We start from the raw sequence: 26,164 nt of genomic DNA on the forward strand, positions 1-26,164 counted from the left end.
GATATTAGTAGATAGGCCGTCTCCTGAGATGGAGACAGAAAGATCAAGGAAGGGGAGGGAGGTGTCAGAAATAGACCAGGTAAATTTGAGGGCAGGGTGAAAGTTGGAGGCAAAGTTAATGAAGCATGAACATTGACTTTTCTAACTTCTGTTAATGCCCCTCCTCCCCTTCTTACCCCATCCCTGATATATTTAGTTTTGTTTCATGTTTTCTTCCCCCTCCTTTTTGTTTTCTTTTTCTCTCTGCCCATCACTGCCTGTTCTCCATCTCCCTCTGGTGCTCCCCTCCCCCTTTCTTTCTCCCATCCCATGATACTTTCCCTTCTCTAGCTCTGTATCCCTTTTGCCAATCACCTTTCTGGCTCTCAGCTTCACCCCACCCCCTCCGGTCTTCTCCTATCATTTCACATTTTCCCCCTCCCCCCCACTTTCAAATCTCTTACTATCTTTCCTTTCGGTTAGTCCTGACGAAGGGTCTCGGCCCGAAAGCCTTCTCCCTATTGAGACAGTGCTTCTCCCTATAGATGCTGCCTGGCCTGCTGTGTTCCACCAGCATTTTGTATGTGTTCCTTCATAACCAACAGTTTAGATTTGAATTGCTGCTATTGTTATATTCTGCAAGATCGTGCAAGCAAGGAACATAGAAGAATATAATTTGGTTGAGCACGGAGTGTGAGTTACGAGAGTAAGCCATTTATTGAATAAAGTAATTGCAATTTCAATAGTTGCAAGGTGGGCATTTGTTTTTGCCTCTCAGTTAAATGAAGATACCAGTAGTATAGAAGATTATCAGAACTGCATGCCACCAAAACCTGTTCTCAACCTTACAGCCCAAGATGGCACTTGTTATAATAATGACATGAATGCCATCTTACAGTAAGTCACGATGGCATTTGATTTTTGCTGACTGCAAAATTTTAAGAGGGCGCTTGACAGAACTACTTTACTGATGAGTCAATATGTGTAGTGAATTTACACAGTGCCATATGGTTGAATTTTCTACATTTTTGTTAAAATTATTGGATGGAGAAAATGATGTTCACTGTACTAGATAGAGGGATTATTATCACTGTACTCCTAGATCCATACTGTGGTACAGGGAGCAGTTCTTCAGCCACTGTGGAGATGCTGCTGAGGAGGGTTCTGGCACTGCCTTGCCCTGTAGCAGAAGGTAGGGAGATCACTCAGTACTTACCAGATTTGGACATGTTTTTCCCCTTGAGGGTGGCTATAACTATGGCATCTCTGTGGAGCGGGAGATCACGGAGTAAGTTAAAGACTCCTTGTGGACTTTATGTATGACGTTTGAAAAATTACCGGGGCCTGTCAGGACTTGTCTGCGAAGAGGGAGATTGCTTGGGTTAATATTAACTTAGGAAGTGTATGGTTCAGTGCATGGAATTATGATGCTATGGCTATTACAGGGTTGAGAGAGGGGCAGGAATGAGTGCTTAATGTCCCAGGGTTTCGATGTTATAAAAAATATAGAGAGGGAGGTAAAAGAGGTGGTGGAGTTACATTATTAATTAGGGACAATATCACAGCTACACTCAGAGGGGACGTAATGGATGACTCATCCATGGAGTCCATCTCGGTAGAACTCAAAAATAGGAAGGGTACAGTCACTCTGGGCTTGTACTACAGTCCTCCAATAGCAGGACATTGAGGAACAGTTATGCAGGCAGATTAAGGAACGGTGTAAAAAAAATAGGGTTGTCATGGGGGACTTCAACTTCTCTAATATAAACTGGGGTTTTCTGAGTACAAGAGGTTTAAATGAGGTAGAATTGAAGGAGGAGTTTCTTAAATCAATATGTAGATGTCCAACATGAGGAGCCACTGTACTGGACCTGGTGCTTGGTAATGAGCCTGGCAGGTGACTGACCTTCCAGTAGGTGAACAGTTAGAGAACAGTCACCACAACTCCTTACGTTTTAAGGTAGCAGTAGATGAGGATAAGTATGGACCTTGCAGGAGAGTAGTAAACAGGAGCAGGGCAAGTTACAAGAGCATTAGACAGAAACGAGGGAGAGTTAATTGGAAACAATTGTTTTTAGGCAAATCCACATCTGGCATGTGGCGGGTTTTTAAAGACCAACTGCACAGAGTACAGGACAGGAATGATCTTGTCAGAAGGACAAGAATGTCAAAGAGGACAGTGGGTGTCAAGAGAGGTGATGAATTTAGTCAAGAAGAAAAAAGAAAGGTACAGGCAGTCCCTGGGTTACGTACGAGTTCCATTCCTGAGTCCATCTTTAAGTCGGATTTGTACGTAAGTCGGAACAAGTACATCCGGTATTATTTAGTGTCAGTTAGTAAAACGTTTGTCTTAGTATATATTTTACCTTTCTATGCATATAAAGCACTTAAGAAATGTATGTATTCCAATAATTAAACCACTGCGTTGTTTAGTAATAATTGTAGCTTTTATTGGGGCAGGGCCTTTCACATGCTCCATTATTCTCACTTTATCCATTATCCTTTAAAATTGTTCCGATTGTTGACCGACTGTAGCCTAATGCTTTTCCAGTGACCGATGGTGTTTCACCTCTTTCCAAATGCTTTATTATTTCCACTTTATTTTCAATCGTGATTGCTTCCCATCAACGGAACAGAACCACTGCGGGCGGTGGGTCCCGAGCTCCGCCGGGTCCTAAGGATCACCGCACTGAATTCCCCAGGTCCTAAGCACCACTGCACTGAGACAGGTTAAGTGGAACAAGTGGGGTCTTTGCTGGGTTTGGGTATTTGATCCTCCACAATATTCCGCGTGGGAATTTAAACTGGAGGTGGCTATGTTTTTTTTTATGAGGTTGAGTTGCGAGCTTGACATCAACCCGGCACGGATGTTACAAAAGTCACTGGATCGACATCAACCTGGCACGGGAGAGGTCTGTCAATAAATCAAACTCGGGAACCCTTTCATTCCTGGAATTCCGGGAATGGATTGGTGGTGATAAAAGAATTCATTCCTTCATTGGTGGTGATAGAAGACTCGCAAAGAATACAGCGGGTTATAGATCAATTGCAGATGGAGATGCAGAAGATGGCGTGTACTTGGATTTTTAGAAGGCCTTTGACAAGGTGCCACACATGAGGCTGCTTAGCAAGATGAGAGCCCATGGAATTACAGGGAAGTTAATCGCATGGGTGGAGCATTGGCTGGTCAGCAGAAAAAAGAAAGTGAGAATAAAGGGAGCCTATTCTGGCTGCATGCCAGTTACCAGTGCAGTTCCATAGGGGTCTATGTTGGGACCGCTGCTTTTTATGATGTATATCAATGATTTGTACCAGGGTATTAATGGATTTGTGGCTAAATTTGCAGATGATATACTGACATTAGAGAGGATTCAGAGAAGATTCAGGAGAATGATTCCAGGAATGAAGGGGTTACTGTATAAGGAATGTCTGGCAGCTCTTGGACTGTATTCCCTGGAGTTCTGGAGAATGAGGGGGGATCTCATAGAAACATTCCAAATGTTAAAAGGCCTGAACAGATTAGATATGGCAAAGTTATTTCCCACGGTCGGGGATTCTAGGACAAGGGGGCACGGCTTCAGGATTGAAGGATGTCCATTTAGAACTGGGATGCAGCGAAATTACTTTAGTCGGAGGGTGGTAAATCTGTGGAATTTGTTGCCACGAGCGGCTGTGGAGGCCAAGTCACTGGGTGTGTTTATCGCAGAGATAGATAGGTTCTTGATTAGCCAGGGCATCAAAGGGTATGGGGTGAAGGCAGGGGAGTGGGGATGACTGGAAGAATTGGATCAGCCCATGATTGAATGGCAGAGCAGTCACGATGGGCCAAATGGCCCACTTCTGTTCCTATATCTTATGGTCTTATAAAAGGTCAGTTGACTGGCAGAAGGCAGAGAGTGGGAATAAAGGGGTTCTTTTCCCGGTTGATGCTGGTGACTAATGAAGTTCTGCAGGTGTCAATATTGCAACCCCGAACTCTAACTCTAGTAAATGTCTATAAACCTCCAAATGAGGGATGGCCAGATACACCAATACCAAATCAAAAATCAAAAAGCAATTTTCCTGTTATTCAACAGTCATTGTACAGATTGGGGATACTCAGAAAATAACACAGCCAAAGAAACAATCATTCTTTCGGTATCTAATAATGACCTTCAAGTATTATACAATCCTAAAGATAAAAGGATTTTTTTCTCAGCTCGATGGAAATAAAACTACACATCAACCTCTGTTTTGCAACAATAGTCAGTTTGAACCCCTACCAACTTCTCAAGAAATCCTTGGTGATTTTCCTCACAGTCAGCACAGAACTGTGCTAATAACAGTTGGATTCCAAATACCCACTCATCTCTCTATCCTAAAACACAAATGGAACTTCAGAAAAGCAAACTGGGAAAAACTTACCTCTCAAATCTACAATACATGTAGAAGAATACGACCCACCACCAATCTTACAGACTCATGCTAAAATATGTGTATTGTAGGTGGCAATACCGAGAGGTCATCAACAAGAATGCATTCCTTGTTGGTCTAAAGAAAGTAAACTATTTCAAGAGTTTAAAACAACAGGCGAGATGACTATAGCTAATGATGTCCTCAAATATGCTGCACAATGACAAACAAACTAGCTGGATGGATACTGTTGAAAACATGTCTCACAGATGAAGTGTCGCCTCACCTGGAAGGACTGTTTAGGGCCCTGTATGATAGGGAGAATGTGTAGGAGCAGATGTAGCACTTGTTTCATTTGCAAGGATAAGTGCCAGGAGGGATATCAGTGAGGAGGGACGAAGGGACAAGGAAGATGTATAGGGAGTGATCCCTGCAGAAAGCAGAAAGTGGGCTGGATGGAAAGATGTGCTTGGTGGTGGGATCCCGTTGGAGGTGGCGGAAGTTACAGAGAATTATGTACTGGACATGGAGGCTGGTAGGGTGGTAGGTGAGGACAAGAGGAATTCAGTCCCTGGTAGGGTGCTAGGAGGATGGAGTAAGAACAGACGTGTGTGACATGGAAGAGATGCAGTTGAGGACATATTGATGGTGGAGGAAGGAAGGGAAGCCCCTTTCTCTGAAATAGGAGGACATCAACTTCCCAGCTTTTTACTTCGTCCCTCCCCCTCCAGGTTTCACCTATTGCCTGGCATTTCTCTCTCCTTCCCCCACCTTTAAATCTACGCCTCAGCTTTTTTTCTCCAGTCCTGCCAAAGGGTTTTGGCCCAAAATGGTAACTCTACTTTTTTCTATGAATGCTGCCTGGCCTGCATTTTGTGTGTGTTATAAATGTTAAAACTAGCTTGAATCATCCGGTGTAAAAAGAATGACAGGCACCCATTCTTTCTTTACCTGTCTAGGAAGTGATGCTAGTTACATTATGAAATTCCACAGTGGCATCCCCCAAGGGTCAGTTCTGGCTCCAACCTTGTTCAATCTGAAACCAAATCTGCTAAATTTGGATAAACTGAGGACTGTGTTCCAATCGAACAATGTCAAATCCATTAGAAAAAACCTTACCCAAGATATCAGCTCCCTATCCAACTACTTTTCAAAGTGGTACCTAACTATGATTGTCAACAAAACTGTAATGCCCAAATTTCATCTTGACAACTGACTAACCAAACTTAAACCTAATATCAAACTAAATGACAAACAGCTACCCAACGATCCACATCCAAAGAACTTAGGAGTCGCACTAGATTGATCTCTCTCATACGAGATCCAGCTTCAAAATGTTGCAAAGAAACTAAAATCCAGAATGGCCTTGATCAGGAAGGAAGCAGGAACCAAATGTGATGCTAAGCAGTCAGTCCTTCAAACATCTAGCCTAGCACTATCTTTCTCAGTTGCCGAATATTGTGCACCCACCTGGGAGGGAAGTGCTCACACAAACATTGTCAATGCACAGCTCCATACACCTATGAGAATAATCTCAGGAATCAGAAAATCCACACCTGTTCAGTGGCTCCCAACATTGAAAGGCATAGGACCCCTAGAGATCCGTAGAAGAGCAGCTTCAGCAAAATTCTACAAGCATATCCAAAATATGCCCAACAACATTCCAGTTTGTAAACTCATCAAAAAAATTCTCCTCCAACTTCCTGACTCAATCCTGAAGTTTTCTACAACTTGAAAAAACTTGACTCCTATGGGGAACACACTGAATGGCCTCAATACTGGCACACCAACACGCATCCCCCCGCCCCCGCAGAGATCTAATTGACAACCACCACCTCACTGCTCCCGGGTTTTATGGAGCTAACGAAAAAACCGGGCAGCCACAAATAGATATGCCAGAACAGCACAAACACTACACCGATGGGGCAGCTGACAAACCCCAGTTTGCCCCCGTGGTGCCCCGACCCAGGACGTTCTCAACCTGGTCCAAACATGCCTTCTCACCAAGATCTGAGATGGCCTTGCCACAATTCATCGTTGTGACCATGAGTTGGAGGATTGGCTTGTCAAAAAATGATTAGAAGTGTGAGGGAAAAATACCTGCCATACAAAACAACAAGATTTGCAACCACAACTTTTTGCTTTGTATGTAAATGATGAGGATGAGCAAACTGATGGCATTGCAGCCATGTTTTCAATGACATAAAGATAGGTGGAGGAACAGGTAGTGTTTTGAATGCAGGGAGTCTGTAGAAGGACTTGGACAAGTTCGGAGATAATCTAAAGAGCTTCTACAGGTATATTAAGAGCAAAAGGATAGTAAGGGATAAAATTGGTCCTCTTGAAGATGAGAGTGTTTGGCTGTGTATGGAACCAATAGAAATGGGGGAGATCTTAAATGGTTTTTTTGCATCTGTATTTACTAAGGAAACTGGCATGGAGTCTATGGAAATAAGGCAAACAAGTAGTGAGGTTATGGAACCTATATAGATTGAAGAGGAGGAGGTGCTTGCTGTCTTGAGGCAAATCAGAGTGGATAAATCCCCAGGACCTGACAGGGTATTCCCTTGGACCTTGAAGGAGACTTCTGTTGAAATTTCAGGGGCCCTGGCAGATATATTTAAAATGTCGGTATCTACGGGTGAGGTGCTGGAGGATTGGAGGATAGCTCATGTTGTTCCGTTGTTTAAAAAAGGCTCTAAAAGTAATCCGGGAAATTATAGGCCGGTAAGTTTGACGTCATTAGTAGGTAAATTACTGGAAGGAGTACTAAGAGATAGGATCTACAAGTATTTGGATAGACAGGGGTTTATTAAGGAGAGTCAGTGTGGCTTTGTGCATGGTAGGTCATGTTTAACCAATCTATTAAGAGTTTTTCAAGGAGGTTACCAGGAAAGTGGATGAAGGGAAGGCAGTGGATGTTGTCTACATGGACTTCAGTAAGCCCTTTGACAAGGTCCCACATGGGAGGTTAGTTAGAAAGGTTCAGTCACTAGGTCTACATGGAGAGGTAGTAAATTGGATTTGACATTGACTCAATGGGAGAAGTCAGAGAGTGGTAGTGGAGGATTGCTTCTCTGAGTGGAGGCCTGTGACTAGTGGTATGCCACAGGGGTCAGTGCTGGGTCCATTGTTATTTGTCATCTATATCAGTGCTCTGGATGATAATGTGGTAAATTGGATTAGCAAATTTGCTGATGATACTAAGACTGGAGGTGTTGTGGACAGTGAGGAAGGTTTTTAAAGCTTGCAGAGGGATTTGGACCAGCTGGAAAAATATGCTGACAAATGGCAGATGGAGTTTAATGCAGACACGTGTGAGGTATTGTACTTTGGAAGGACAAACCAAGGTAGAACATACAAGGTAAATGGTAGGACACTGAGGAGTGCAGTAGAACAGAGGGATCTGGGAATAGAGATACAAAATTCCCTAAAAGTGGTGTCACAGGTAGATGGGGTAGTAAAGAGAGCTTTTGGTACATTGGCCTTTATAAGTCAAAGTATTGAGTATAAGAGTTGGAATGTTATGGTGAGGTTGCATAAGAAATTGGTGAGGCTGAATTTGGAGTATTGTGTGCAATTTTGGTCACCTAATTACAGGAAGGATATTAATAAGGTTGAAAGAGTGCAGAGAAGGTTTACAAAGATGTTGCCAGGACTTGAGAAACTGAGTTACAGAGAAAGGTTGAATAGGTTAGGACTTTATTCCCTGGAGCGTAGGAGAATGAGGGGTGATTTGATAGAGGTATATAAAATTATGTTGGGTATAGATAGAGTGAATCCAAGCAGGCTTTTTCCACTGAGGCTAGGGGAGAAAAAAACCAGAGGACATGGGTTAAGGGTGAAGGGAGAAAAGTTTAAAGGGAACATTAAAGGGGGGTTCTTCACACAGATAGTGGTGGGAGTGTGGAATGAGCTGCCAGATGAGGTAGTAAATGTGGGCTCACTTTTAACATTTAAGAAAAGCTTGGACAGGTACATGGATGAGAGGTGTATGGAGAGATATGGGCCAGGTGCAAGTCAGTGGGACTAGACAGCAAAATGGTTCGGCACAGCCAAGAAGGGCCGAAGGGCTTGTTTCTGTGCTATAATGTTCTATGGATAAAGAAATGGAAGATGAAATACAGCATAGCGAAGTGTGGGTTTACTATATGTACCTGGGTAGGAAGAATGAGGCTGTAGACTGTTACTAAATGGGGAGAGAATCCATAAATTGGAAATATAAAGGACTTGGGAGAACTGCTTCAGGATTCCCATATGGTTAACTTGCAGGTTGAGTCGCCAGTAAGGAGATGGGGAGTGGTGGTGGGGGGGTTGCAAATGTAATGTTAGTATTCATTCTGAGAAGCCTAGAATATAAAGGAAAGGGTGTTCTGCTGAGACTTCTTTAATACATTGGTTAGACCACCTGTGGAATACTGTGAGCAATTGTGGACCAGTATCTAAGGAAGTAGGTCTGATCCTGGAGCAGACCCACGGGAAGTTCGCAAGAATGATCCCAGGAAGGAGATGTGGAATGTGTGGGTTTGTCTCCGGGTGCTCCAGCCTCCTCCCACAATCAAAAGACTAGGTTAATTGGTCATTGTAAATTGTCCTCAGGTTAGGGGAACATAAAATTGGAGCTGGCGGAAGCTGCCGGATGGCACCATTTGAATGAGCTGGCAGGAAGTATTCTGCAGTGCGTCTCTTTAAATAAATAAATTGCTTTGACTTGTACTCAATGGAATTCAAAGCATGAGGAAGAGATCTCATTGAAACCTGTTGAATTCTGACAGGCTTAGATAGAGCGGACTTGAAGAGAATATTTAGCTTGGTAAGAAAGCCAAAGATTTGAAGGCACTGGTTTCGAATGAAGTCACTTCTAGAAGTGAAATGAGAATGAATTTCTTCAGCCAGAGAGTGGTGAGTCTTTAGAATTCATTGCCACAGACGGTTGTGGAGGCCAAGACTTTGGGTCCATTTAAGGCAGAACTTGATAAGTTCTAATCTAGTAAAGGGCTTAAGGGTCATTGGGAGAAGTTAGGAGAATGAGGTTGAAAAGAAAGTCAGCAATGAATGAATGGAAGAGCAGATTTGTTGGGCCAAATGCCTAATTCTGCTCTTGTATCAAATTGTCTTAAGGAAACAAGTGTACTATCAGCTACTAAGAAGAGTCTCTGGACTGTGAGAAGTTTGGTGTGCACTGGAAAAAAATACTTATCAAAGAATGTGCAATCACAGAGGACTACGTCTATTCAAGTGCAATTTGGACAATTTCAGTCTGATTGTTATAAACATTGGTTGAAAAAAACTTCCAGAAAGGCTAACTGTAACAGGTCATTTTCTTGATCAGATGCTTCAATTTCTTCATAAGCAAAGCTGGCATGGGTAGAAAGGGGGCAGTGAGTCTGTGCAGTGAGTATAGGGAGATGGAAAAGAGGCTGAAAAGATGGAGCTCCGAGGTAGTGATCTGGATTACTCACAGTACCTTGTGCTAGTCAGGGCAGGAATAGGATGATAGAAATCAGATGATTGAGTGTCTGAGGGAGTAGTGCAGGGGGGCAGTTGTTTCAGATTTCTGGATCATTGGGTCTTCTGGGGAAAGTTTGATCTGTACAAAAAGGACAGGTTACACCTGAACCCAAGGGGGACTAATATCCTTGGAGGTTCACTAGAGCTTTTGGGGAGGGTTTAAACTAATTTGTCAGGGGAATGGGAACCAGAATGATCAGGATGAGGACGGCGCATTTGGTGTACAAAGTGCTGACATATACATCCCAAAGGGGAAGACTTATTGTAAAGGGAGGATGAGGCAAATGTGGCTGACAAGGGAAGTCAAAAACAGCATGAAAGCAAAAGAGAGGGCATATAAAATAGCAAAAGTTAGTGGAAAGTTAAAGGATTATGAAGCTTTAAAAACCAACAAAAGGCAACTAAAAAAGCCATAAGGAGAGAAAATATGAAACAAAGATAAGCTAGCCAATAATATAAATGAGGATATCAATAGTTTTTTCAGAGTAACAGAGGGGTGAGAGTCAATATCAGACCATTGCAAAATGTTATTGGAGAAGTAGTAATAGGCGACAAAGAAATGTCAGACGAAGTAATTTATTTTGCATCAGTCTTTACTGTGGAAGAAACTTGCAGTACGCCAGAATTTTGCGAGTGTTGAGGGGTAGAAGTGAGTGTAATTGTTATTACAAAAGAGAGGGTGCTTGGGAAGCTGAAAAGTCTGAAGGTAGATAAGTCACCTGGATCAGATGGACTGCACCCCAGGGTTATGAAGGAGATTGTGGAGTCATTAGTAATGATAGACCATAGGACAATACAGCACAGTACAGGCCCTTCGGCCCACAATGTTCTGCTGACCCTTAAACCCTGCCTCCCATATAACCGCCCACCTGAAATTCCTCCAGATACCTGTCTAATAGACTCTTAAATTTCACTAGTGTATCTTCCTCCTCTACTGACTCAGGCAGTGCATTCCACGCACCAACCACTCTCTGAGTTAAAAAATCTTCTGGGCAAAAATTTAAGGGTAACACGACGGGAAATTTCTTTACTCAGAGAGTGGTAGCTGTGTGGAACGAGCTTCTAGTAGAAGTGGTAGAGGCAGGTTCGGTATTGTCATTTAAAGTAAAATTGGATAGGTATATGAACAGGAAAGGAATAGAGGGTTATGGGCTAAGTGCAGGCCAGTGGGACTAGGTGAGAGTAAACGTTCGGCACGGACTATAAGGGCCGAGATGGCCTGTTTCCATGCTGTAATTGTTACAAGGTTATATGGTTATAATATCCCCCTTGAACTTTCCATCCCTTACCTTAAAGCCATGTCCTCTTGGATAGGTATATGGACAGGAAAGGAATGGAGGGTTATGGGCTGAGTGCAGGCCAGTGGGACTAGGTGAGAGTAAGCATTTGGCACGTTCAACAAGGGCCGAGATGGCCTGTTTCCGTGCTGTAATTGTTATATGGTTATAAGGTGCAGGTCAGTGGGACTAGGCAGAAAAATGGTTCGGCACAGCCAAGAAGGGCCAAAGGGCCTGTTTCTGTGCTGTAATGTTCTATGGTTCTATGGTATTGAGCAGATCTTTCAAGAGTCATTAGATTCTGGAATGGTTCCGGGGGACCAGAAGATGGCAAATGCCACTCCACTCTTTATGAAGGGAGGGAGGCAGAAGAAAGAAAACCATAGACCAGTTAGCCTGATTTCAGTGGTTGGCAAGATTTTGTAGTCTATTCTTGAGGATGAGGATTTGGAGTATTTGGAGGCAGATGATAAAATAGGCCAAGGTTGGCATGGCTTCCTTAAGGGGAAATCTTGCCTGCCAAATCTTTGGGAATTCTTGGGATAGAGGAAGGATAGACAGTGGATGCAGTGTACTTGGATTTTCAGAAGGTGCCACACATGAAGCTGCTTAACAAGACAAGCACCCATGGTATCACAGGAAAGATGCTAGCATGGATAGAAGATTGGCTGACTGGCAGGAGGCAAAGGATAGGAACAAAAGGGGCCTATTCTGGTCAGCTGCTGGTGACTAGTGGTGTTCTGCAGGGATCGATAATTTTGTCACATTACACATCAACGGTTTGGATATCGGAATTGATGGCTTTGCGGCCTTGTTTGCAAATGACACAAAAGTAGGTGGATGGGCAGATAGTGTTGAGGAAGCAGGGAATCTGCAGAAGGATTTAGATAGATTAGGAGAACAGGCAAAGGAGTGGCAGGTGGAATATGATGTAGGGAAGTGTATGGTCTTACACTTTGGTAGAAGGAATAAAGGCATAAGACAGTTTTATAAATGGGGAAAAAATTCAAAGATCCAAGGTTCAAAGGGACTTGGAAGACCTCATGCCCAATTCCCTAAAGGTTAACCTGCAAGTTGAGTCAGTGGTGAGGAAGGCAAATGCAATGTTGACATTCATTTTGAGAGGACTAGAATATAAAAGCAAGGATGTAATGCTGAGGCACTGGTGAGGCTTCACTCGGAGTATTGTGAGCAGATTTGGGCCCCTTATCTAAGAAAGGATGTGCTGGCACCAGAGAGGGTCCAGAAGAGATTCACAAGAATGATTATGGGATTGAAAGGCTTGTCACATGAAGAGTGTTTGATGGCTCTGGGCCTGAATTCACTAGAGTTTAGAAGAATGAGTGGGGAATCCTATTGAAACCTATTGAATATTGCAAGGCCTAGATGGAGTGGATGTGTAGAGGATGTTTCCTATAGTAGGTGAGTCTAGGATCAAAGGGCATAGCCTCAAAATAGAAGGATGTCCATTTAGAACAGATAAGAAGGAATTTCTTTCACCAGAGGTTGGTGAAACTGTGGAATTCATATAACAAATGGCTGTGGAGACCTAGTCATTGAGTATATTTAAAGCAGTAGTTGACAGCTCCTTAATTATTCGGGACGTTAAATGTAAAGGAGGAAATTTTGGAATGACATTGAGAATCTTGAGGCCACACTTTAGAAGCCCTACACAAGCCTTTTGTATATGCAGACAGAGTGGATGATCTTAGCTTACTACCTGCCCCATACACCACCACTTGCTCCATATGTGGTAGAGTCTGTGGGTCTCGCATTGGCCTCATTACAGAAAACTAGACAAGGAAGCAAGTCATCCTTAATCCCAGGAAATCCCAAAAGACTACAAAAGCTTTTTTCTAGTTCTGCAATACTTGGGTATCTTTTAAAAGTACGTTGGAGTTGGTTGTTGTGGGGCTTTGAAAATGCTTTGTCCTTGTGAAATTGAGAGCGATTGCTGATTTGCTGTAAGGGGGGTGGTGGGTGAAGTGGAGTACCAAGTGCTTGTTGCTTGTACATAGATTTGAACTCTGAAGCTTATCTTTCAGCGTTAGTATTTTTTCTTTACTTAAGAGTAAAGGGAAAATAAATATTTGCAAGCACTTTAAGGTACAAAATCTGAATCAAGAAGTGTTACCTATTCTGGCTTTCCATCAGAATTTTTAAGATCCTTGTATCTTGAAATGTTCAAAGCAATAGCATTGTGCCACCAACATGTTGCAAATGATTAGTTGCTTTCCAGATATTGAGACTTGGAGGGCTAAAAGAGACTGTTTCCATAATGCAAGACTGTTCCTCCACGAGGTTGCTTAATGCTCACAGATAAAATCAATAGGAGTGCCAAAATAAGAGAATGCAGAGCAAACAGGAGTCTATTAGTTAATGATTGTTTATGCCTCTTCCGGCACGTTACACTGCAAAAAAAAATGAACTGCTGGAGGAATTCAGTGGTTCAGGCAGCGTCTGTGAAGGCAAATGGATTGTTAATGTTTCGCATTCAGATCCTGAAGGACTGAAGCTTCAACCGGCCTCCACAGATGCTGCCTGACCCACTGAATTTCTCCAGCAGTACTTTTTGTTCCAGGTTAGGGCATTGCTGTCTTGTGTCTATTGTTGTTTTAAAAGGTGTGGGTGGTGTCTGCTTTGATACATTGACAGTTCAAAGTACATGTACTATCAAAGTATGTACAAATAGTGCAATCTTGAGATTCATCTCTTTATAGGCAGACACAAAACAAGAAACCTGAAAGAACCTATTTAAAAAAAAGAACCAACAAGCACCCAATGCACAAACAGAGAAAACTAAAAGCAAAGTATGCAAACAATAAAAGCAAGTAATAGCATTGAGAATGAAAGTGAGTCCATCGACACAAGCAGCTGGAGCACGCCCACAGCCTCAACCTCACTTCCATCACATAGCAGAGTCTGCAGGAACGAAACCCGGAGCAGGCCCACAGCCTCAACCTCACTTCCATCACATAGCAGAGTCTGCAGGTACGAAACCCGGAGCAGGCCCACAGCCTCAACCTCACTTCCATCACATAGCAGAGTCTGCAGGAACGAAACCCGGAGCAGGCCCACAGCCTCAACCTCACTTCCATCACATAGCAGAGTCTGCAGGAACGAAACCCGGAGCAGGCCCACAGCCTCAACCTCACTTCCATCACATAGCAGAGTCTGCAGGAACGAAACCCGGAGCAGGCCCACAGCCTCAACCTCACTTCCATCACATAGCAGAGTCTGCAGGTACGAAACCCGGAGCAGGCCCACAGCCTCAACCTCACTTCCATCACATAGCAGAGTCTGCAGGTACGAAACCCGGAGCAGGCCCACAGCCTCAACCTCACTTCCATCACATAGCAGAGTCTGCAGGTACGAAACCCAGAGCAGCTCACAGCCTCAACCTCACTTCCATCACATAGCAGAGTCTGCAGGAACGAAACCCGGAGCAGGCCCACAGCCTCAACCTCACTTCCATCACATAGCAGAGTCTGCAGGTACGAAACCCGGAGCAGGCCCACAGCCTCAACCTCACTTCCATCACGTAGCAGAGTCTGCAGGTACGAAACCCAGAGCAGCTCACAGCCTCAACCTCACTTCCATCACATAGCAGAGTCTGCAGGAACGAAACCCGGAGCAGGCTCACAGCCTCAACCTCACTTCCATCACATAGCAGAGTCTGCAGGTACGAAACCCGGAGCAGGCCCACAGCCTCAACCTCACTTCCATCACATAGCAGAGTCTGCAGGTACGAAACCCGGAGCAGGCCCACAGCCTCAACCTCACTTCCATCACATAGCAGAGTCTGCAGGTACGAAACCCGGAGCAGGCTCACAGCCTCAACCTCACTTCCATCACATAGCAGAGTCTGCAGGAACGAAACCCGGAGCAGCTCACAGCCTCAACCTCACTGCAGCGGGGAGCAGAGCAAATGAATTTGAGCAGCAAGCTGAACCGACCCAACCCTCACCTTTGGCCCCGATAGCCTGCCTTTTCAATTGGCCAAACAGCAACTTGTTTCTTGCTGCAGGACTCAGACCTAGCCACATTAATACACTCTGGGCCTGACCCTTGCTGCCACGTTTTGGCCCATTTCTGATCTTTCCAAATCAGCTCTGCGCTTAGATTGATCCAACCTCACTCTCAGTTCAGAAGGATGGGCTCCGAAACTCCTCCACTCTGACTTTTCTTCGCTTCTCACACCCTTACTCCATCTCAACCATGTCTCGACCTCGCTCCGACCATTTCTCCTTGAACATGCCTCGACCCTCAAATCAATGTCACCTTCACTTGCTTCTTCATTGTTGCAGTGATTGTTTACCATTATTTCCTACAAACTAAGTGTAAAGTATAATTTAGTTGTATTACTTTATGAATCATCATTAAGCTGACACCCCTCTTCAGTTGCACCATCTTAAACTGAGCAGATAGTTCTTTGATCCAATAACTGTTACCTCCCTTGACATGTAAATTGATTATATTATCACAGGTTTTGCTTGTGTTGCTCAGATTCCACAAAATTAAATAGTAAAAAAAATCTCCAGAGATGCTACAAAATATTTAGTTACTTCTGTTCCTTCTCACTAACACCAAACGGTGAATATATATGTTCCAGCTTCAATATTTCATCACTGAGCTTTTCATTGACTCTGCTATACAATTCCTAAATGGACATTGAACCCGTGAACACTACCTCACTTTTTTAAAATGTATATTATTTCTGTTATTCCACTATTTTATGTATATGCTTACTGTAATCGATTTGTTTATTTTTCTATATTATCATGTATTGCATTGAAATGCTGCTGCTAAGTTAACAAGTTTCACACCATGTACCGGTGATACTAAACCAGATTCCAATTAAGATTAGCATGATTTAAACTATCACCCCTACTGTGGCAGAGGCCACTAACGCAGCTCGCCAGAGTCCTCTGTCCTGGGCCAGTCTTTCAAGTTGTCCCCAGGTACAGCCCAATTTAGAAGATTCTTTCTCTCCTAGGGATGAGGTCTTTGAAGCTTCTGTTTGTACAGAAGGGATTGCTTGCTCCATACTCAACCCTCCTCCTTCCGCAGCCAGTCTTGGGACCGTTCGTGATGGGGTTACTAAAGAATTAAGTGTTTAGTTAATATTTTTTCTCTCTCCCTGTTGTCAGTAAGTTAACTTCCTCCTCATGTGGTAAGCACTGATAATCTTCCTGACGGAAATGTAAAAAAGTTTATTTTATAACTTGTACACAAGGAGTACTGCAAATGCTGGGAAACAAGAGTAGTACACACTGTGTTGGAGGAGATTAGCAGGCCAGGCAGCATCTATGGATAGGAATATACAGTCAATGTTTCGCGTTGAGAGCCTTCAGCACAACTAGAGAGAAGGTGGGAAGAGGTCAGAATAAGAAGGTGGAGGAGGGGAGGAAGGAGTACAAGCTGGCAGGTTATAGGTAAAACCAGGGAGGGGGGAGGGGTGCAGAAAAGAGCTGGGAAATTGATTGGTGGAAGAAATAAAGTGGAGGAGGAATCTGATAGGAGAGGACAGAAGACCATGGAAGAAAAACAAGGGGGAAGAGTACCGGGGGAGATGATGGATAGGTAAGGCAGGAAGGTGTGAGAGGGAAACAAGAATGGGGAACAGTGATGGAGAGCAGGGAAGGAAATTTCTGGAAGTTCCTCTCCTTCACCATAGTTGAACACAGAATCTAGATTGATACTCCACAAGCCACCGAATGAGACCTACTACATCACATTTGGAGTCCTTTGAATGAATCATTAGATGGATGTTGAATATACTTGGAGTTACTCACAGAAAGCCATAGGGACTCTCTGGTGTCATTGCCTATCTTTCTCAAATAGCTCCTACTTCACCTATTACCCTGAAATTACACTATTCAGATTAATTAGATCTGAGTTTTAAAATATGTGGGTAAATGTAAACAAGAAAATGCAGTGGATTCTGGTTAATTGGGACACATTGGGACCAGTATATTTTGGGCCCGTTAAGCAGCTGCCCCAATTATCCAGACTTTTGAGGAAATCATTACATTTTAACAACAAACTTCCAGTAAGATGGCAGTGCATTTGAATGCAGTGGTCTCTCCAGGGCCAACCAAGGGTGCACTTTTAAAATGTGTTTTCTATGACCATAAGACAATAGTGTACTCAAAGATCAACCAGTACAGCAGGTCTCCCACAGTGACCAGTGATCTGGTCATTGTTCGGAGCCACTGGCCAGTGTGACAAAGGAGTCGGCAGACAAGTCAGAGAAGGAGAAGGGAGGGGGAGAAGCTGGCGGTCAGCCAGGAGAGGGCTCGGAGGAGCTGACCTGGGTGTAGACCACTCAAAGACATTGGAGTTGGTGCATGAAGGCAGTATGTAGTTTAACCATAAGTGACTGTCTTAGACCTTTCTCCTACGATTGCAAGACCTTGTTGAACATGATGATGTGAGATGCCGCAGGCCTGTTTCCCACAGTTTGGTGGCGAGACAAGCCATGAGGCAGCAGCGTGGCCTCAGTTATAGCGAGGACAAGGCCTCAGGCAGGCTTACTGCTGCTGCAGTCCAGGTGAGACGATGCTGGAGGCAGCGTAGTGTGGAGTCTGTGCTCGGTTGGGAGGCTGACATTTCCTGTCAGTGCTGCCCTCCAGTGTTCGACTGGTGGAATGACAGGCTGGATTGCCGGGAGCTGCACAATTTGCATGTCGCTCAGGGACTTGGATTATACTTGTGTTTTTCCTTGTGTAATGATGTGTATGTATTTTTATCTCTCTTTCTCTATTTTGATTGTATGTTATGTATCTGGTCCCCAGAGATACACTGTGTTGTTTGACTTTATCCATGCATGATCTGAATGATAATTAAACTTGATTTGATTTGAACTTCACAACGTATGCCAGTGATATTAAACTTGATTCTGAAAAGATATAATGAAGACAAACTTTTTAACTGAATAAAAAATTAAGCATTTAGATGAAATACAGATCAGATTAGAATGCTACCAATATTACTACAATGTTAAAAACTGTATTAGTTCCTAGTAGTCATCAGCAGAGGAATTCTTCCAATGAATACACTGTCACTTTGCTAAGAAATGCATTGAATTCATAACTGAAGCTATTTAAAAACTGTTTGCTCTGTAGTATCTAACAGCAACACAAATGCACATGACTGGTGCTAATTAAAAACTGTCCAGCAACTGTCTCCTGTCCCACTTAAGTGGCATAGTGTCCCGAATAAATAAAGAAAATCCCAGCTACTTTCTCAATTTGCCCCAATGAAGTGGCTGCCCCAATTAACCAATGACTCAATTAACCAGAATCCACTGTAATTGTGAAGTGCTTTTGAGAAATTTGAGTTGATTAGTCATAATATAAATGCAAGTCTCTTTGCAACAGTGATATTGTAGCAGAGTTAATGCCAAATGCATCTTTAACTGTAGGTGAGACATTCTTGTGTGGAGTTAAGGAAGGAGAAGAATGGGTTATGGCAGGGGTCAGCAACCTTTACCACTGAAAGAGCCACTTGGACCCGTTTCCCACAGAAAAGAAAACACTGGGAGCCGCAAAACCCGTTTGACATTTAAAATGAAATAACACTGTATACACCGTTTTGTTTTGCCTTTATGCTATATATAAACAAACTATAATGTGTTGCATTTATGAAATTGATGAACTCCTGCAGAGAAAACGAAATTACATTTCTGCATGCAACAAAAACATTTTGAACTCCGAAAAAAAGACGTTGGGTTGAAGGTTACTTTTAAGTAAAATACTCAACGTCTATTTGAGTCCTTATTGTACTTATGAAAAACGCCAAACCTAAATTTGCCGCCAGCAGCAAACCAAAAATAACGTCAGCCAGCTGTCAACCTGAAAAATAAAAGGACTATTTCACTGAACAATGAAAACATATGAATATACGTAAAATAATAGGCAATTAAAATATTTATCATACTTGGTCAGGTTGACTCACACCTGACAATGCAGTCGTATTCAGTAGGGATGGATCGATGCTTAGGGGAGTAACCGGGAAGGATAATGTGTTTTTTTCCTCTCTGAACTCACAGAAGCGTTTCCCAAACGATGTTTGCATTGCGATGATTGCAGAATGTAAATACTCCGAATTTATCATGTCGTGACCTTGTTTGAACTCTCTCAAATTGGGGAAGTGAGACAATGTGCCTTTCTGTAAATCTCTGGCAAGCAACGTCAACTTGCGCTCGAATGCCAAAACATCCTCCAACATGTGCAGGGCTGTTACGTCCTTACCCCGTTGAAGAGCTGTGTTCAGCGTGTTCAGGTGCGCTGTTATGTCTACCATGAAGTGTAGCTTTTCCAGCCACTCTGGCTGTTCCAGCTCAGGAAAGGTGAGCCCTTTGCTGCCCAGGAAAGTTTTCACTTCTTCCAGACACGCGACAAAGCGTTTCAGCACCTCCCCTCTGGACAGCCAGCGATAAAAACACGTTGTAGCGGTGTGCTACACGCAGTCAGTAAACTGCAGTCAAAGATAGCTTTATTCGAACTAAACAGCCTTGCTTTTAAGCCTCCCTCAACCCGCCCCCCCCATGGGCGCGGATGCTTCAAAAGACACATACTCACAAACCCCCGTAGGCTATCTCCCTTATCTTGAACGCTAGCTAATTGTGAGCCGGTTCGGATGTGTCAGGAAATGGGTCGCCACAACGTCTTATTTAGATTGTACAAGATCACCATAATCTTCAAATTTAGAATTACATTTCAAAAACTAACAAACTAACATAAAATACATTTTAATTAAATACTGACCAATTATTTCCCAAAGCAACAGGGAGCCGCAGCACAGACGTAAAAGAGCCACATGTGGCTCCGGAGCCGCGGGTTGCCGACCCCCGGGTTATAGGAAGGAGAAGAATAGGTGTGGTTGTTTCAGGCAGAATTATCAGTAAGAGCCTTCTGAGTCCTGCAGAGCGATTTAGGTCCTTGGTTCAAATCAGTAAAAGTTTTCACTCATGGTGTCTGCCTTTGTGAAAATCTCTTCTTCAAGGAAATTACTAAAACAAGTTTATCTGTTTATTGGACCTTGCAATGTTCAAATTGACTGCCTCCATTTACTGCATTATGATGGTAACGTGTAAGGTTTCATCATTGAACGTAAAGTGCATTTGCATATCAGATTATGAAAAGTAATTCAAAACTACTGTTCTTTCATGCTTTCATTTTCCTTTGCTTATGTTGTTTTATTCCACTAAGGCCTTATTTAACTTTGGACCATTGTTAAATATTTATAAGATATGAAGCTATTTCATTAAGGTTTAACCTGGGTTTATTTTAACTATTTTACTAATGTTTGCTTGTAAATGTTGCATAATAGAAACATACTTTGGATGTCCATGAAATCTTTAGGAATGCTGCACTGAACTAAATAGTAGCCAGGCACAGTGCTAAAGAATGCAATTGACCAATCTTGAAATCGATTCATCATTGTGGCTAATTTTATACTTCAAACATGGATGGCAGTGGTAGGTAATTTGCACAAAGAAATTTCTTGGAATGAAACATGATCATCATCAGATAGATACTGGAAATAGATGTCATCATTCATAAATCTAAGTGCCTTGGCCTGTATTTATTCTTTAAACAATATACCAGTCACCACCACCTGCTCCCACTTGGACTTCATTATATAGAATAGAAATCTTGAATTGTTGGCAAAGAGGACAACACAATTGATTGGGGTGTATCAGATTACTTCTCTTGTCTATCTGCAAATTAACATGCAATTAACTGCCTACCTCATTCATCAAGATATTCAGTGTGAAGCACAGGAATTTATAAGTAGATTCTGCCTGCAAGATTGAGCTTGTTTTTAATCCAGGTATTAGTTTAATCTTGTTATGAGCATTTATTGATGTCTGAATGCTTGAGCTAAAATGTTTATCTCACCAATCTCAAACGTAATGTTTTGTATTGCCAGAGAGACATCTATTCATGGCTGTTCTGTACATTAGTTTTCTCAACCTGTTCTGCAAAACTCTCACTGTCATTTTATTCATCAAAAATGTACGAGGTTTAGTCTTGATAATTTTCAATTGGCTTAGTATCCACACCTTTTGGGAAGAGCACATTTCAGATTTCTGTTATTATTTAAATGAAAAGGGTTTGATTTCACTCCTGAATGGACTCTTGACTCTTATCATCTCTGTTTTCTAAAGCAAACAATATACAGACTGACTTCAACCAACTTAACCCAAACTTTAATCTTAGGAACTTTGGTAAGTTTATTGTGAATCTGTTATATGTTCCCTTCAAGCCACTGTATCTACCAAAACAGCAGAACATTCCAGATGAGATCTAACCAGGCTTGTGTGAACTAACTCATCACATTTTTATCTTTCATTTTTATTTATTTACAGGTGAGATGTAGTTGACAATAACAAGGCCAACATTTTTATTTCCATTCCAAGTGGGCAATGAGTTGATAAACTGCTTTCTTGAGTATTACCAGCTCACATAGTGAAGATATATCCACATTTCAGTTCAACATGGTGGTTTGAAGTTTGACTCAATTACAGTGAAGGAAATTATGTTAATTTGAAGGGGATGTTGGTATTCCAATGTACCTGAAAATTTGCTATTTAGGTGATGGAGGAGATGATCTGTGAAAGATTACCATGCCTTCTGCTCTCTGTCAGGGCGCACCCTTTGTTTTTACCTCACAGATGTCAGTGTGGATATAACGTGCAATCCCTTCCCTAAAAATGCTGAAAAGACATCCAACGTGTAGCTTAGCTATGCCCCTTTCTAGCCAGCTGTTCAGGCTAGCAATAGTGATTTTGAATATCAGGGGGAAAAAATCAGCAAGGAGTGGCAGAACTGGCCTGACTTTCCTTCTACATCTGTTCTTTGTAATCTGTTTCAGGGTTTCATGAAGAACACTGAACTCTATGGCACTTTATTCAGGGAAGGGTATTCGAGAAGAATAATGTTATTTGTTCCTGAAGACCATTACATATGGTTCCTCGCCAAGTGTAAAATAGTTGTATCAACAATAGGTTTTCAAAACCTTTGAAATAGGTGGAGGACGCAAATAAGATCATTTGAATTGCTGCTTCAAATAGCTGGCAAAAGACATCATTGGTCCAATGGCTATATTAATTGATTAATTGACTGAACTACCTCCTGGTCTGTCTAGATTCTGTCATCTACTATATTTTTTCTACTTGCCAATTCCGTTCAAACTATTTTCTGAAAAAGCTTAAAAATGTATTCTTGGTCTATTCTAACAAAATAAGTAAGTAATTCATGAATAATTATTCACAATTTTCTATTTCAAATAAAAATTTCCAGTATGTGGTATGTAACACACAAATTGAAATTTCTGCTGAACGAAATCTTGGACTGTAACTCATAGTTCAGAAGTATTAATATCATAGCTTTCTGTTCAGTGGTCAAATTCATACTCTAATAACCGTTTATCAATTTCTTAGATGAGCAGCCAGATTCCTATCCTGGTACTGATACAGAAGGAGATGTTACTACTCTGTGGTCAGGAGGGACAGATGAAGGACCGGAACAGGATCACAACTTCACACAGGATGTTTTCAGTGGTGGAGAACTAGATTCTGAGACTGAAGAGCTAGTGTTGCATGTGGGAACTCGTCTACAAGCAGCTTTAGAAAAACTGCTAGAAGCTATTACTGAGACCACTTATCAGGTAATTGTTTTTAATATAAGTTTGATTTGAGGACCCTTGATAGAGTGGAAGATCTTAAAGGAAGTCTTTCATGATTGAAATTACATTTCTGATGCTGTCTCACCTGAGACAGTAGGAAAACCTAGTGGAAATTGGTACACTATGAGATACAAAAATGAGGAATTTCATATTAGTGCAGTCATGCCTCAGTGGAAATCATGTACAGAAAGTAAAGATTTCTCATTCCTCCACAAGACCCTACTGCTTGGTCACTTACCTTGGTCTTCCATCATTTCGATTTTAAAAAACATTGTACTGGAATTGCACAATCCTTAACCTCACCACTATTAGATATCAATATAAAAATTAGATGCAGGAATAGGCCACTTGCCTTCTCAGACCTGCTGCAGTATTTAAACCCATGGGTGATCTGATTGTAATTCTAACTCTGCATTCCTGTCTACAGAAGGTTACGTTTTGTCTCTTGCTTAACTGGTATTATCAGCGGCTCCCATAAAAGCGTTCAAAGCCACTACTTCAGCTGCCCTTTGAAGGAGAGAATTATAATGACTTGTGACCCTCTGAGATGGAAATTATCTCAGAGGGTATCTTAACTGGATGATCCCTACTTCAAGATCCTCTTACAAGAGGACACCCCCCCCTCCCCCCACTTCATATGCATTCACTGTAGGACAGGATATTATGCTTTAATCAAGTCGCTTCTCACTGACATAAGTTCCAATGTCTATTTTCATACCCTCGTCAAAAGAAGACCCACCCATTCCAGGTATCTGTCTCAGAAACCTCCTATAAACTGCTTTGAATTATGTGTAAACTACTCTTAAAGGGTCAATTGTGTAACTGAAATGTCTTCAGGCGTGGATTTCTGCATTGTTTTTGGTTGATAACTTGCTAATTAAAAGGGATCTGTGCTACTGAAAGGCTTTTTTGCACATTCATTTGCATATTTACCAACTGGATTCATGGCTCGCAGTGTGCAGCATAGATTGTTGTGGCAATTCTTTCAGAAACTTTATGGAAGATTGTATATAAGCTTGCCCTACCCCAAAATGTTTACTCTTTGGGCACCTTTTATTACTTCTATTACTTAGTTCTCCTTTGGTTTATTCCCTGTATTTATTAATTATATCTCACTGAAATGCCTGGATGGTGAGGATTTGAGTGCAGGAAAAAGGTTTTGGGAGATTAACCATGACCTTGATGAAGGACAGAGCAGGCAAAATGCTAAATGTACCTCTCCTGAATTTTCCTATGCTATGAGGGGTATTTTGCCCTGGCAAAACAATCGCAGTTTCAGGATTAGACATTTAACCCCTCAGGTTCTCTTCCACCATTCAGTGAGATTATGACTGGCCTGTGACCTACTTCAATACAATCAACTTTTCTAAATAAAACACTTTCTGCAGTAGTCTACCAAAGTCCTATTATGCTCAGATTTAAAATTAACAATCACTGTGTAGCAGTTACACAGATTTATTTTAACTTTTGAACTGTTTTCACTTTCATTTTTAAACTTTTCCACAAGTCCTACACTATGCAGCTGGTAGAATTAATTCCTTTCTATCTAGCTTAATAACCTATTATTATTGTGAAAATTATCCTCTGATCGCCCACTTTCTATGGAACTGAATCCTGTGTGTGCATTTCCCTTTGCTAAACTTGGAGGATTAAATGACAGTCATCAGAGTAACTCCTGTGGTGCATTCTCTCCAAGACCAATATAATCTGGCCAAGTTGCTAATGTTTACAGTGTTCCATGGTTATGACAGGACTAGAGATTGCCATATCTGTTGAATAGCATTTGCCCCTTGCATTTCTGTCCTCCTTGTGCAAAAATGTATGTTTAATGAAAAAAAAATTAAAAAATATGAAGGCTTTTGAGATATAAAATTTCCAATTCTTGAGCATACCTTGAGAGTTCCTGAAGCGTGCTTGGCCTCCACAAATATTGCTTATCCCACATAGTTCTTCCAATGGCTTATGGCTTAAGTTGCAAGTTTATATATTATCCAATTCCAGAAGTAATTTCTTTTGTTAAGATGTACCGCTGTAGATTTCTAGTTTAAATACAAATTTCTGTCGCATGCATTCGACTTCTAACAGTGTACTGCTGCTGCAAAACAACAAATTTCACATTGAATTGAATTGACGTTATTTCTTACATCCATCACATACATGAGGAGTAAAAATCTTTACGTCTCCATCTAAATGTGAAATGTGCATTTATAGTAATTTGTAATAAATAAAACAATCAATGTAATATAGAGTACATGCAAATCAGAGTGAATTAATCAGCCTGGTGGCCTGGTGGAAGAAGCTGTCCCGGAGCCTGTTGGTCCTGGTTTTTATGCTGTGGTACCGTTTCCTGGATGGTAGCAGTTGGAATAGATTGTGGTTGGGATGGCTTGGGTCCCCAATGATCCTACGGGCCCTTTTTACCCACTTGTCCTTGTAAGTGTTCTGAACCATGGCAAGTTTACAACTGCAGATGCACTGGACTGTCCACACCACTCTCTGCAGGGTCCTGTGATTAAGGGAGGTAGTGATGCAGCCAGTCAGGATGCTCTCAACTGTGCCCCTGTAGAAAGTTTTTAGATTTGGGGGGGGGGGGGGGTCCATTCCAGACTTCAACAACCGTTTGAGGTGAAAGGTGCTGTTGTGCCTTTCACACCACACTGCTGGTGTGCACAGACCATGTGAGGTCCTCGGTGATATGGATGCTGAGGACCTTGAAGCTGTTTACCCTCTCAACCCCAGATCTATTGATGTCGATAGGGGTTAGCCTGTCTCCATTCCTCCTGTAATCCACAATCAGCTTCTTTGTTTTCTTGACGCCACTGTGTCAGAGAGACGACTTCTTCCCTGTAGGCCACCTTGTTATTGTTTGAGATAAGGCCAATCGATGAAGTGTCATCAGCAAATTTAATTAGCAGATTGGAGTGGCAATACAGTCATGGGTATACAGGGAGTAACGGAGAGGACTCATTACGCAGTCTTGAGAGGCTCCTGTATTAAGAGTCAGAGGGTTGGAGGTGAGGGTGCCCACTCGTACAACTTGCTAGCGATCTGATAGGAAGTCCAGGATCCAGCTGCACAAGGCAGGGTGAAGGCTGAGGTCTCTGAGCTCCTTGTTGACTCTGGATGGAACTATGGTGTTGAATGCTGAACTGTGGTTCAAGAACAGCATTCTCACATAAGCATCCTTCTTCTCTGGATGTGTAAGGATAGTATGTAGAGCTGTGGCTATTGTGTCGTCTTTTGACCGGTTGTGTCGGTAGGTGAATTGTAGGGGGTCCAGTTAGGTGGTAGCAAGCTGCAGATGTAAT

The 26,164-nt window shown here is 42.2% G+C and overlaps 1 protein-coding gene across 4 annotated transcripts in view; it reads left to right on the plus strand.

The window, feature by feature from the left end:
* The window catches only part of akap9 (A kinase (PRKA) anchor protein 9), a 208,072-nt gene that overhangs the window by 80,794 nt on the left and 101,114 nt on the right, over nt 1-26,164 (plus strand). For 3 of the 4 annotated variants that reach the window (XM_059972268.1, XM_059972269.1, XM_059972270.1), the window contains 2 exons: nt 1,082-1,171; nt 22,612-22,838. In XM_059972268.1, the coding sequence (XP_059828251.1) occupies nt 1,082-1,171; nt 22,612-22,838 (317 nt within the window). The remainder of the gene's footprint in view (nt 1-1,081; nt 1,172-22,611; nt 22,839-26,164) is intronic. The other variant, XM_059972271.1, reaches the window with a different exon arrangement.

Source organism: Hypanus sabinus, chromosome 6, assembly GCF_030144855.1.
Source record: "Hypanus sabinus isolate sHypSab1 chromosome 6, sHypSab1.hap1, whole genome shotgun sequence".
Classification (NCBI taxonomy): domain Eukaryota; kingdom Metazoa; phylum Chordata; class Chondrichthyes; order Myliobatiformes; family Dasyatidae; genus Hypanus; species Hypanus sabinus.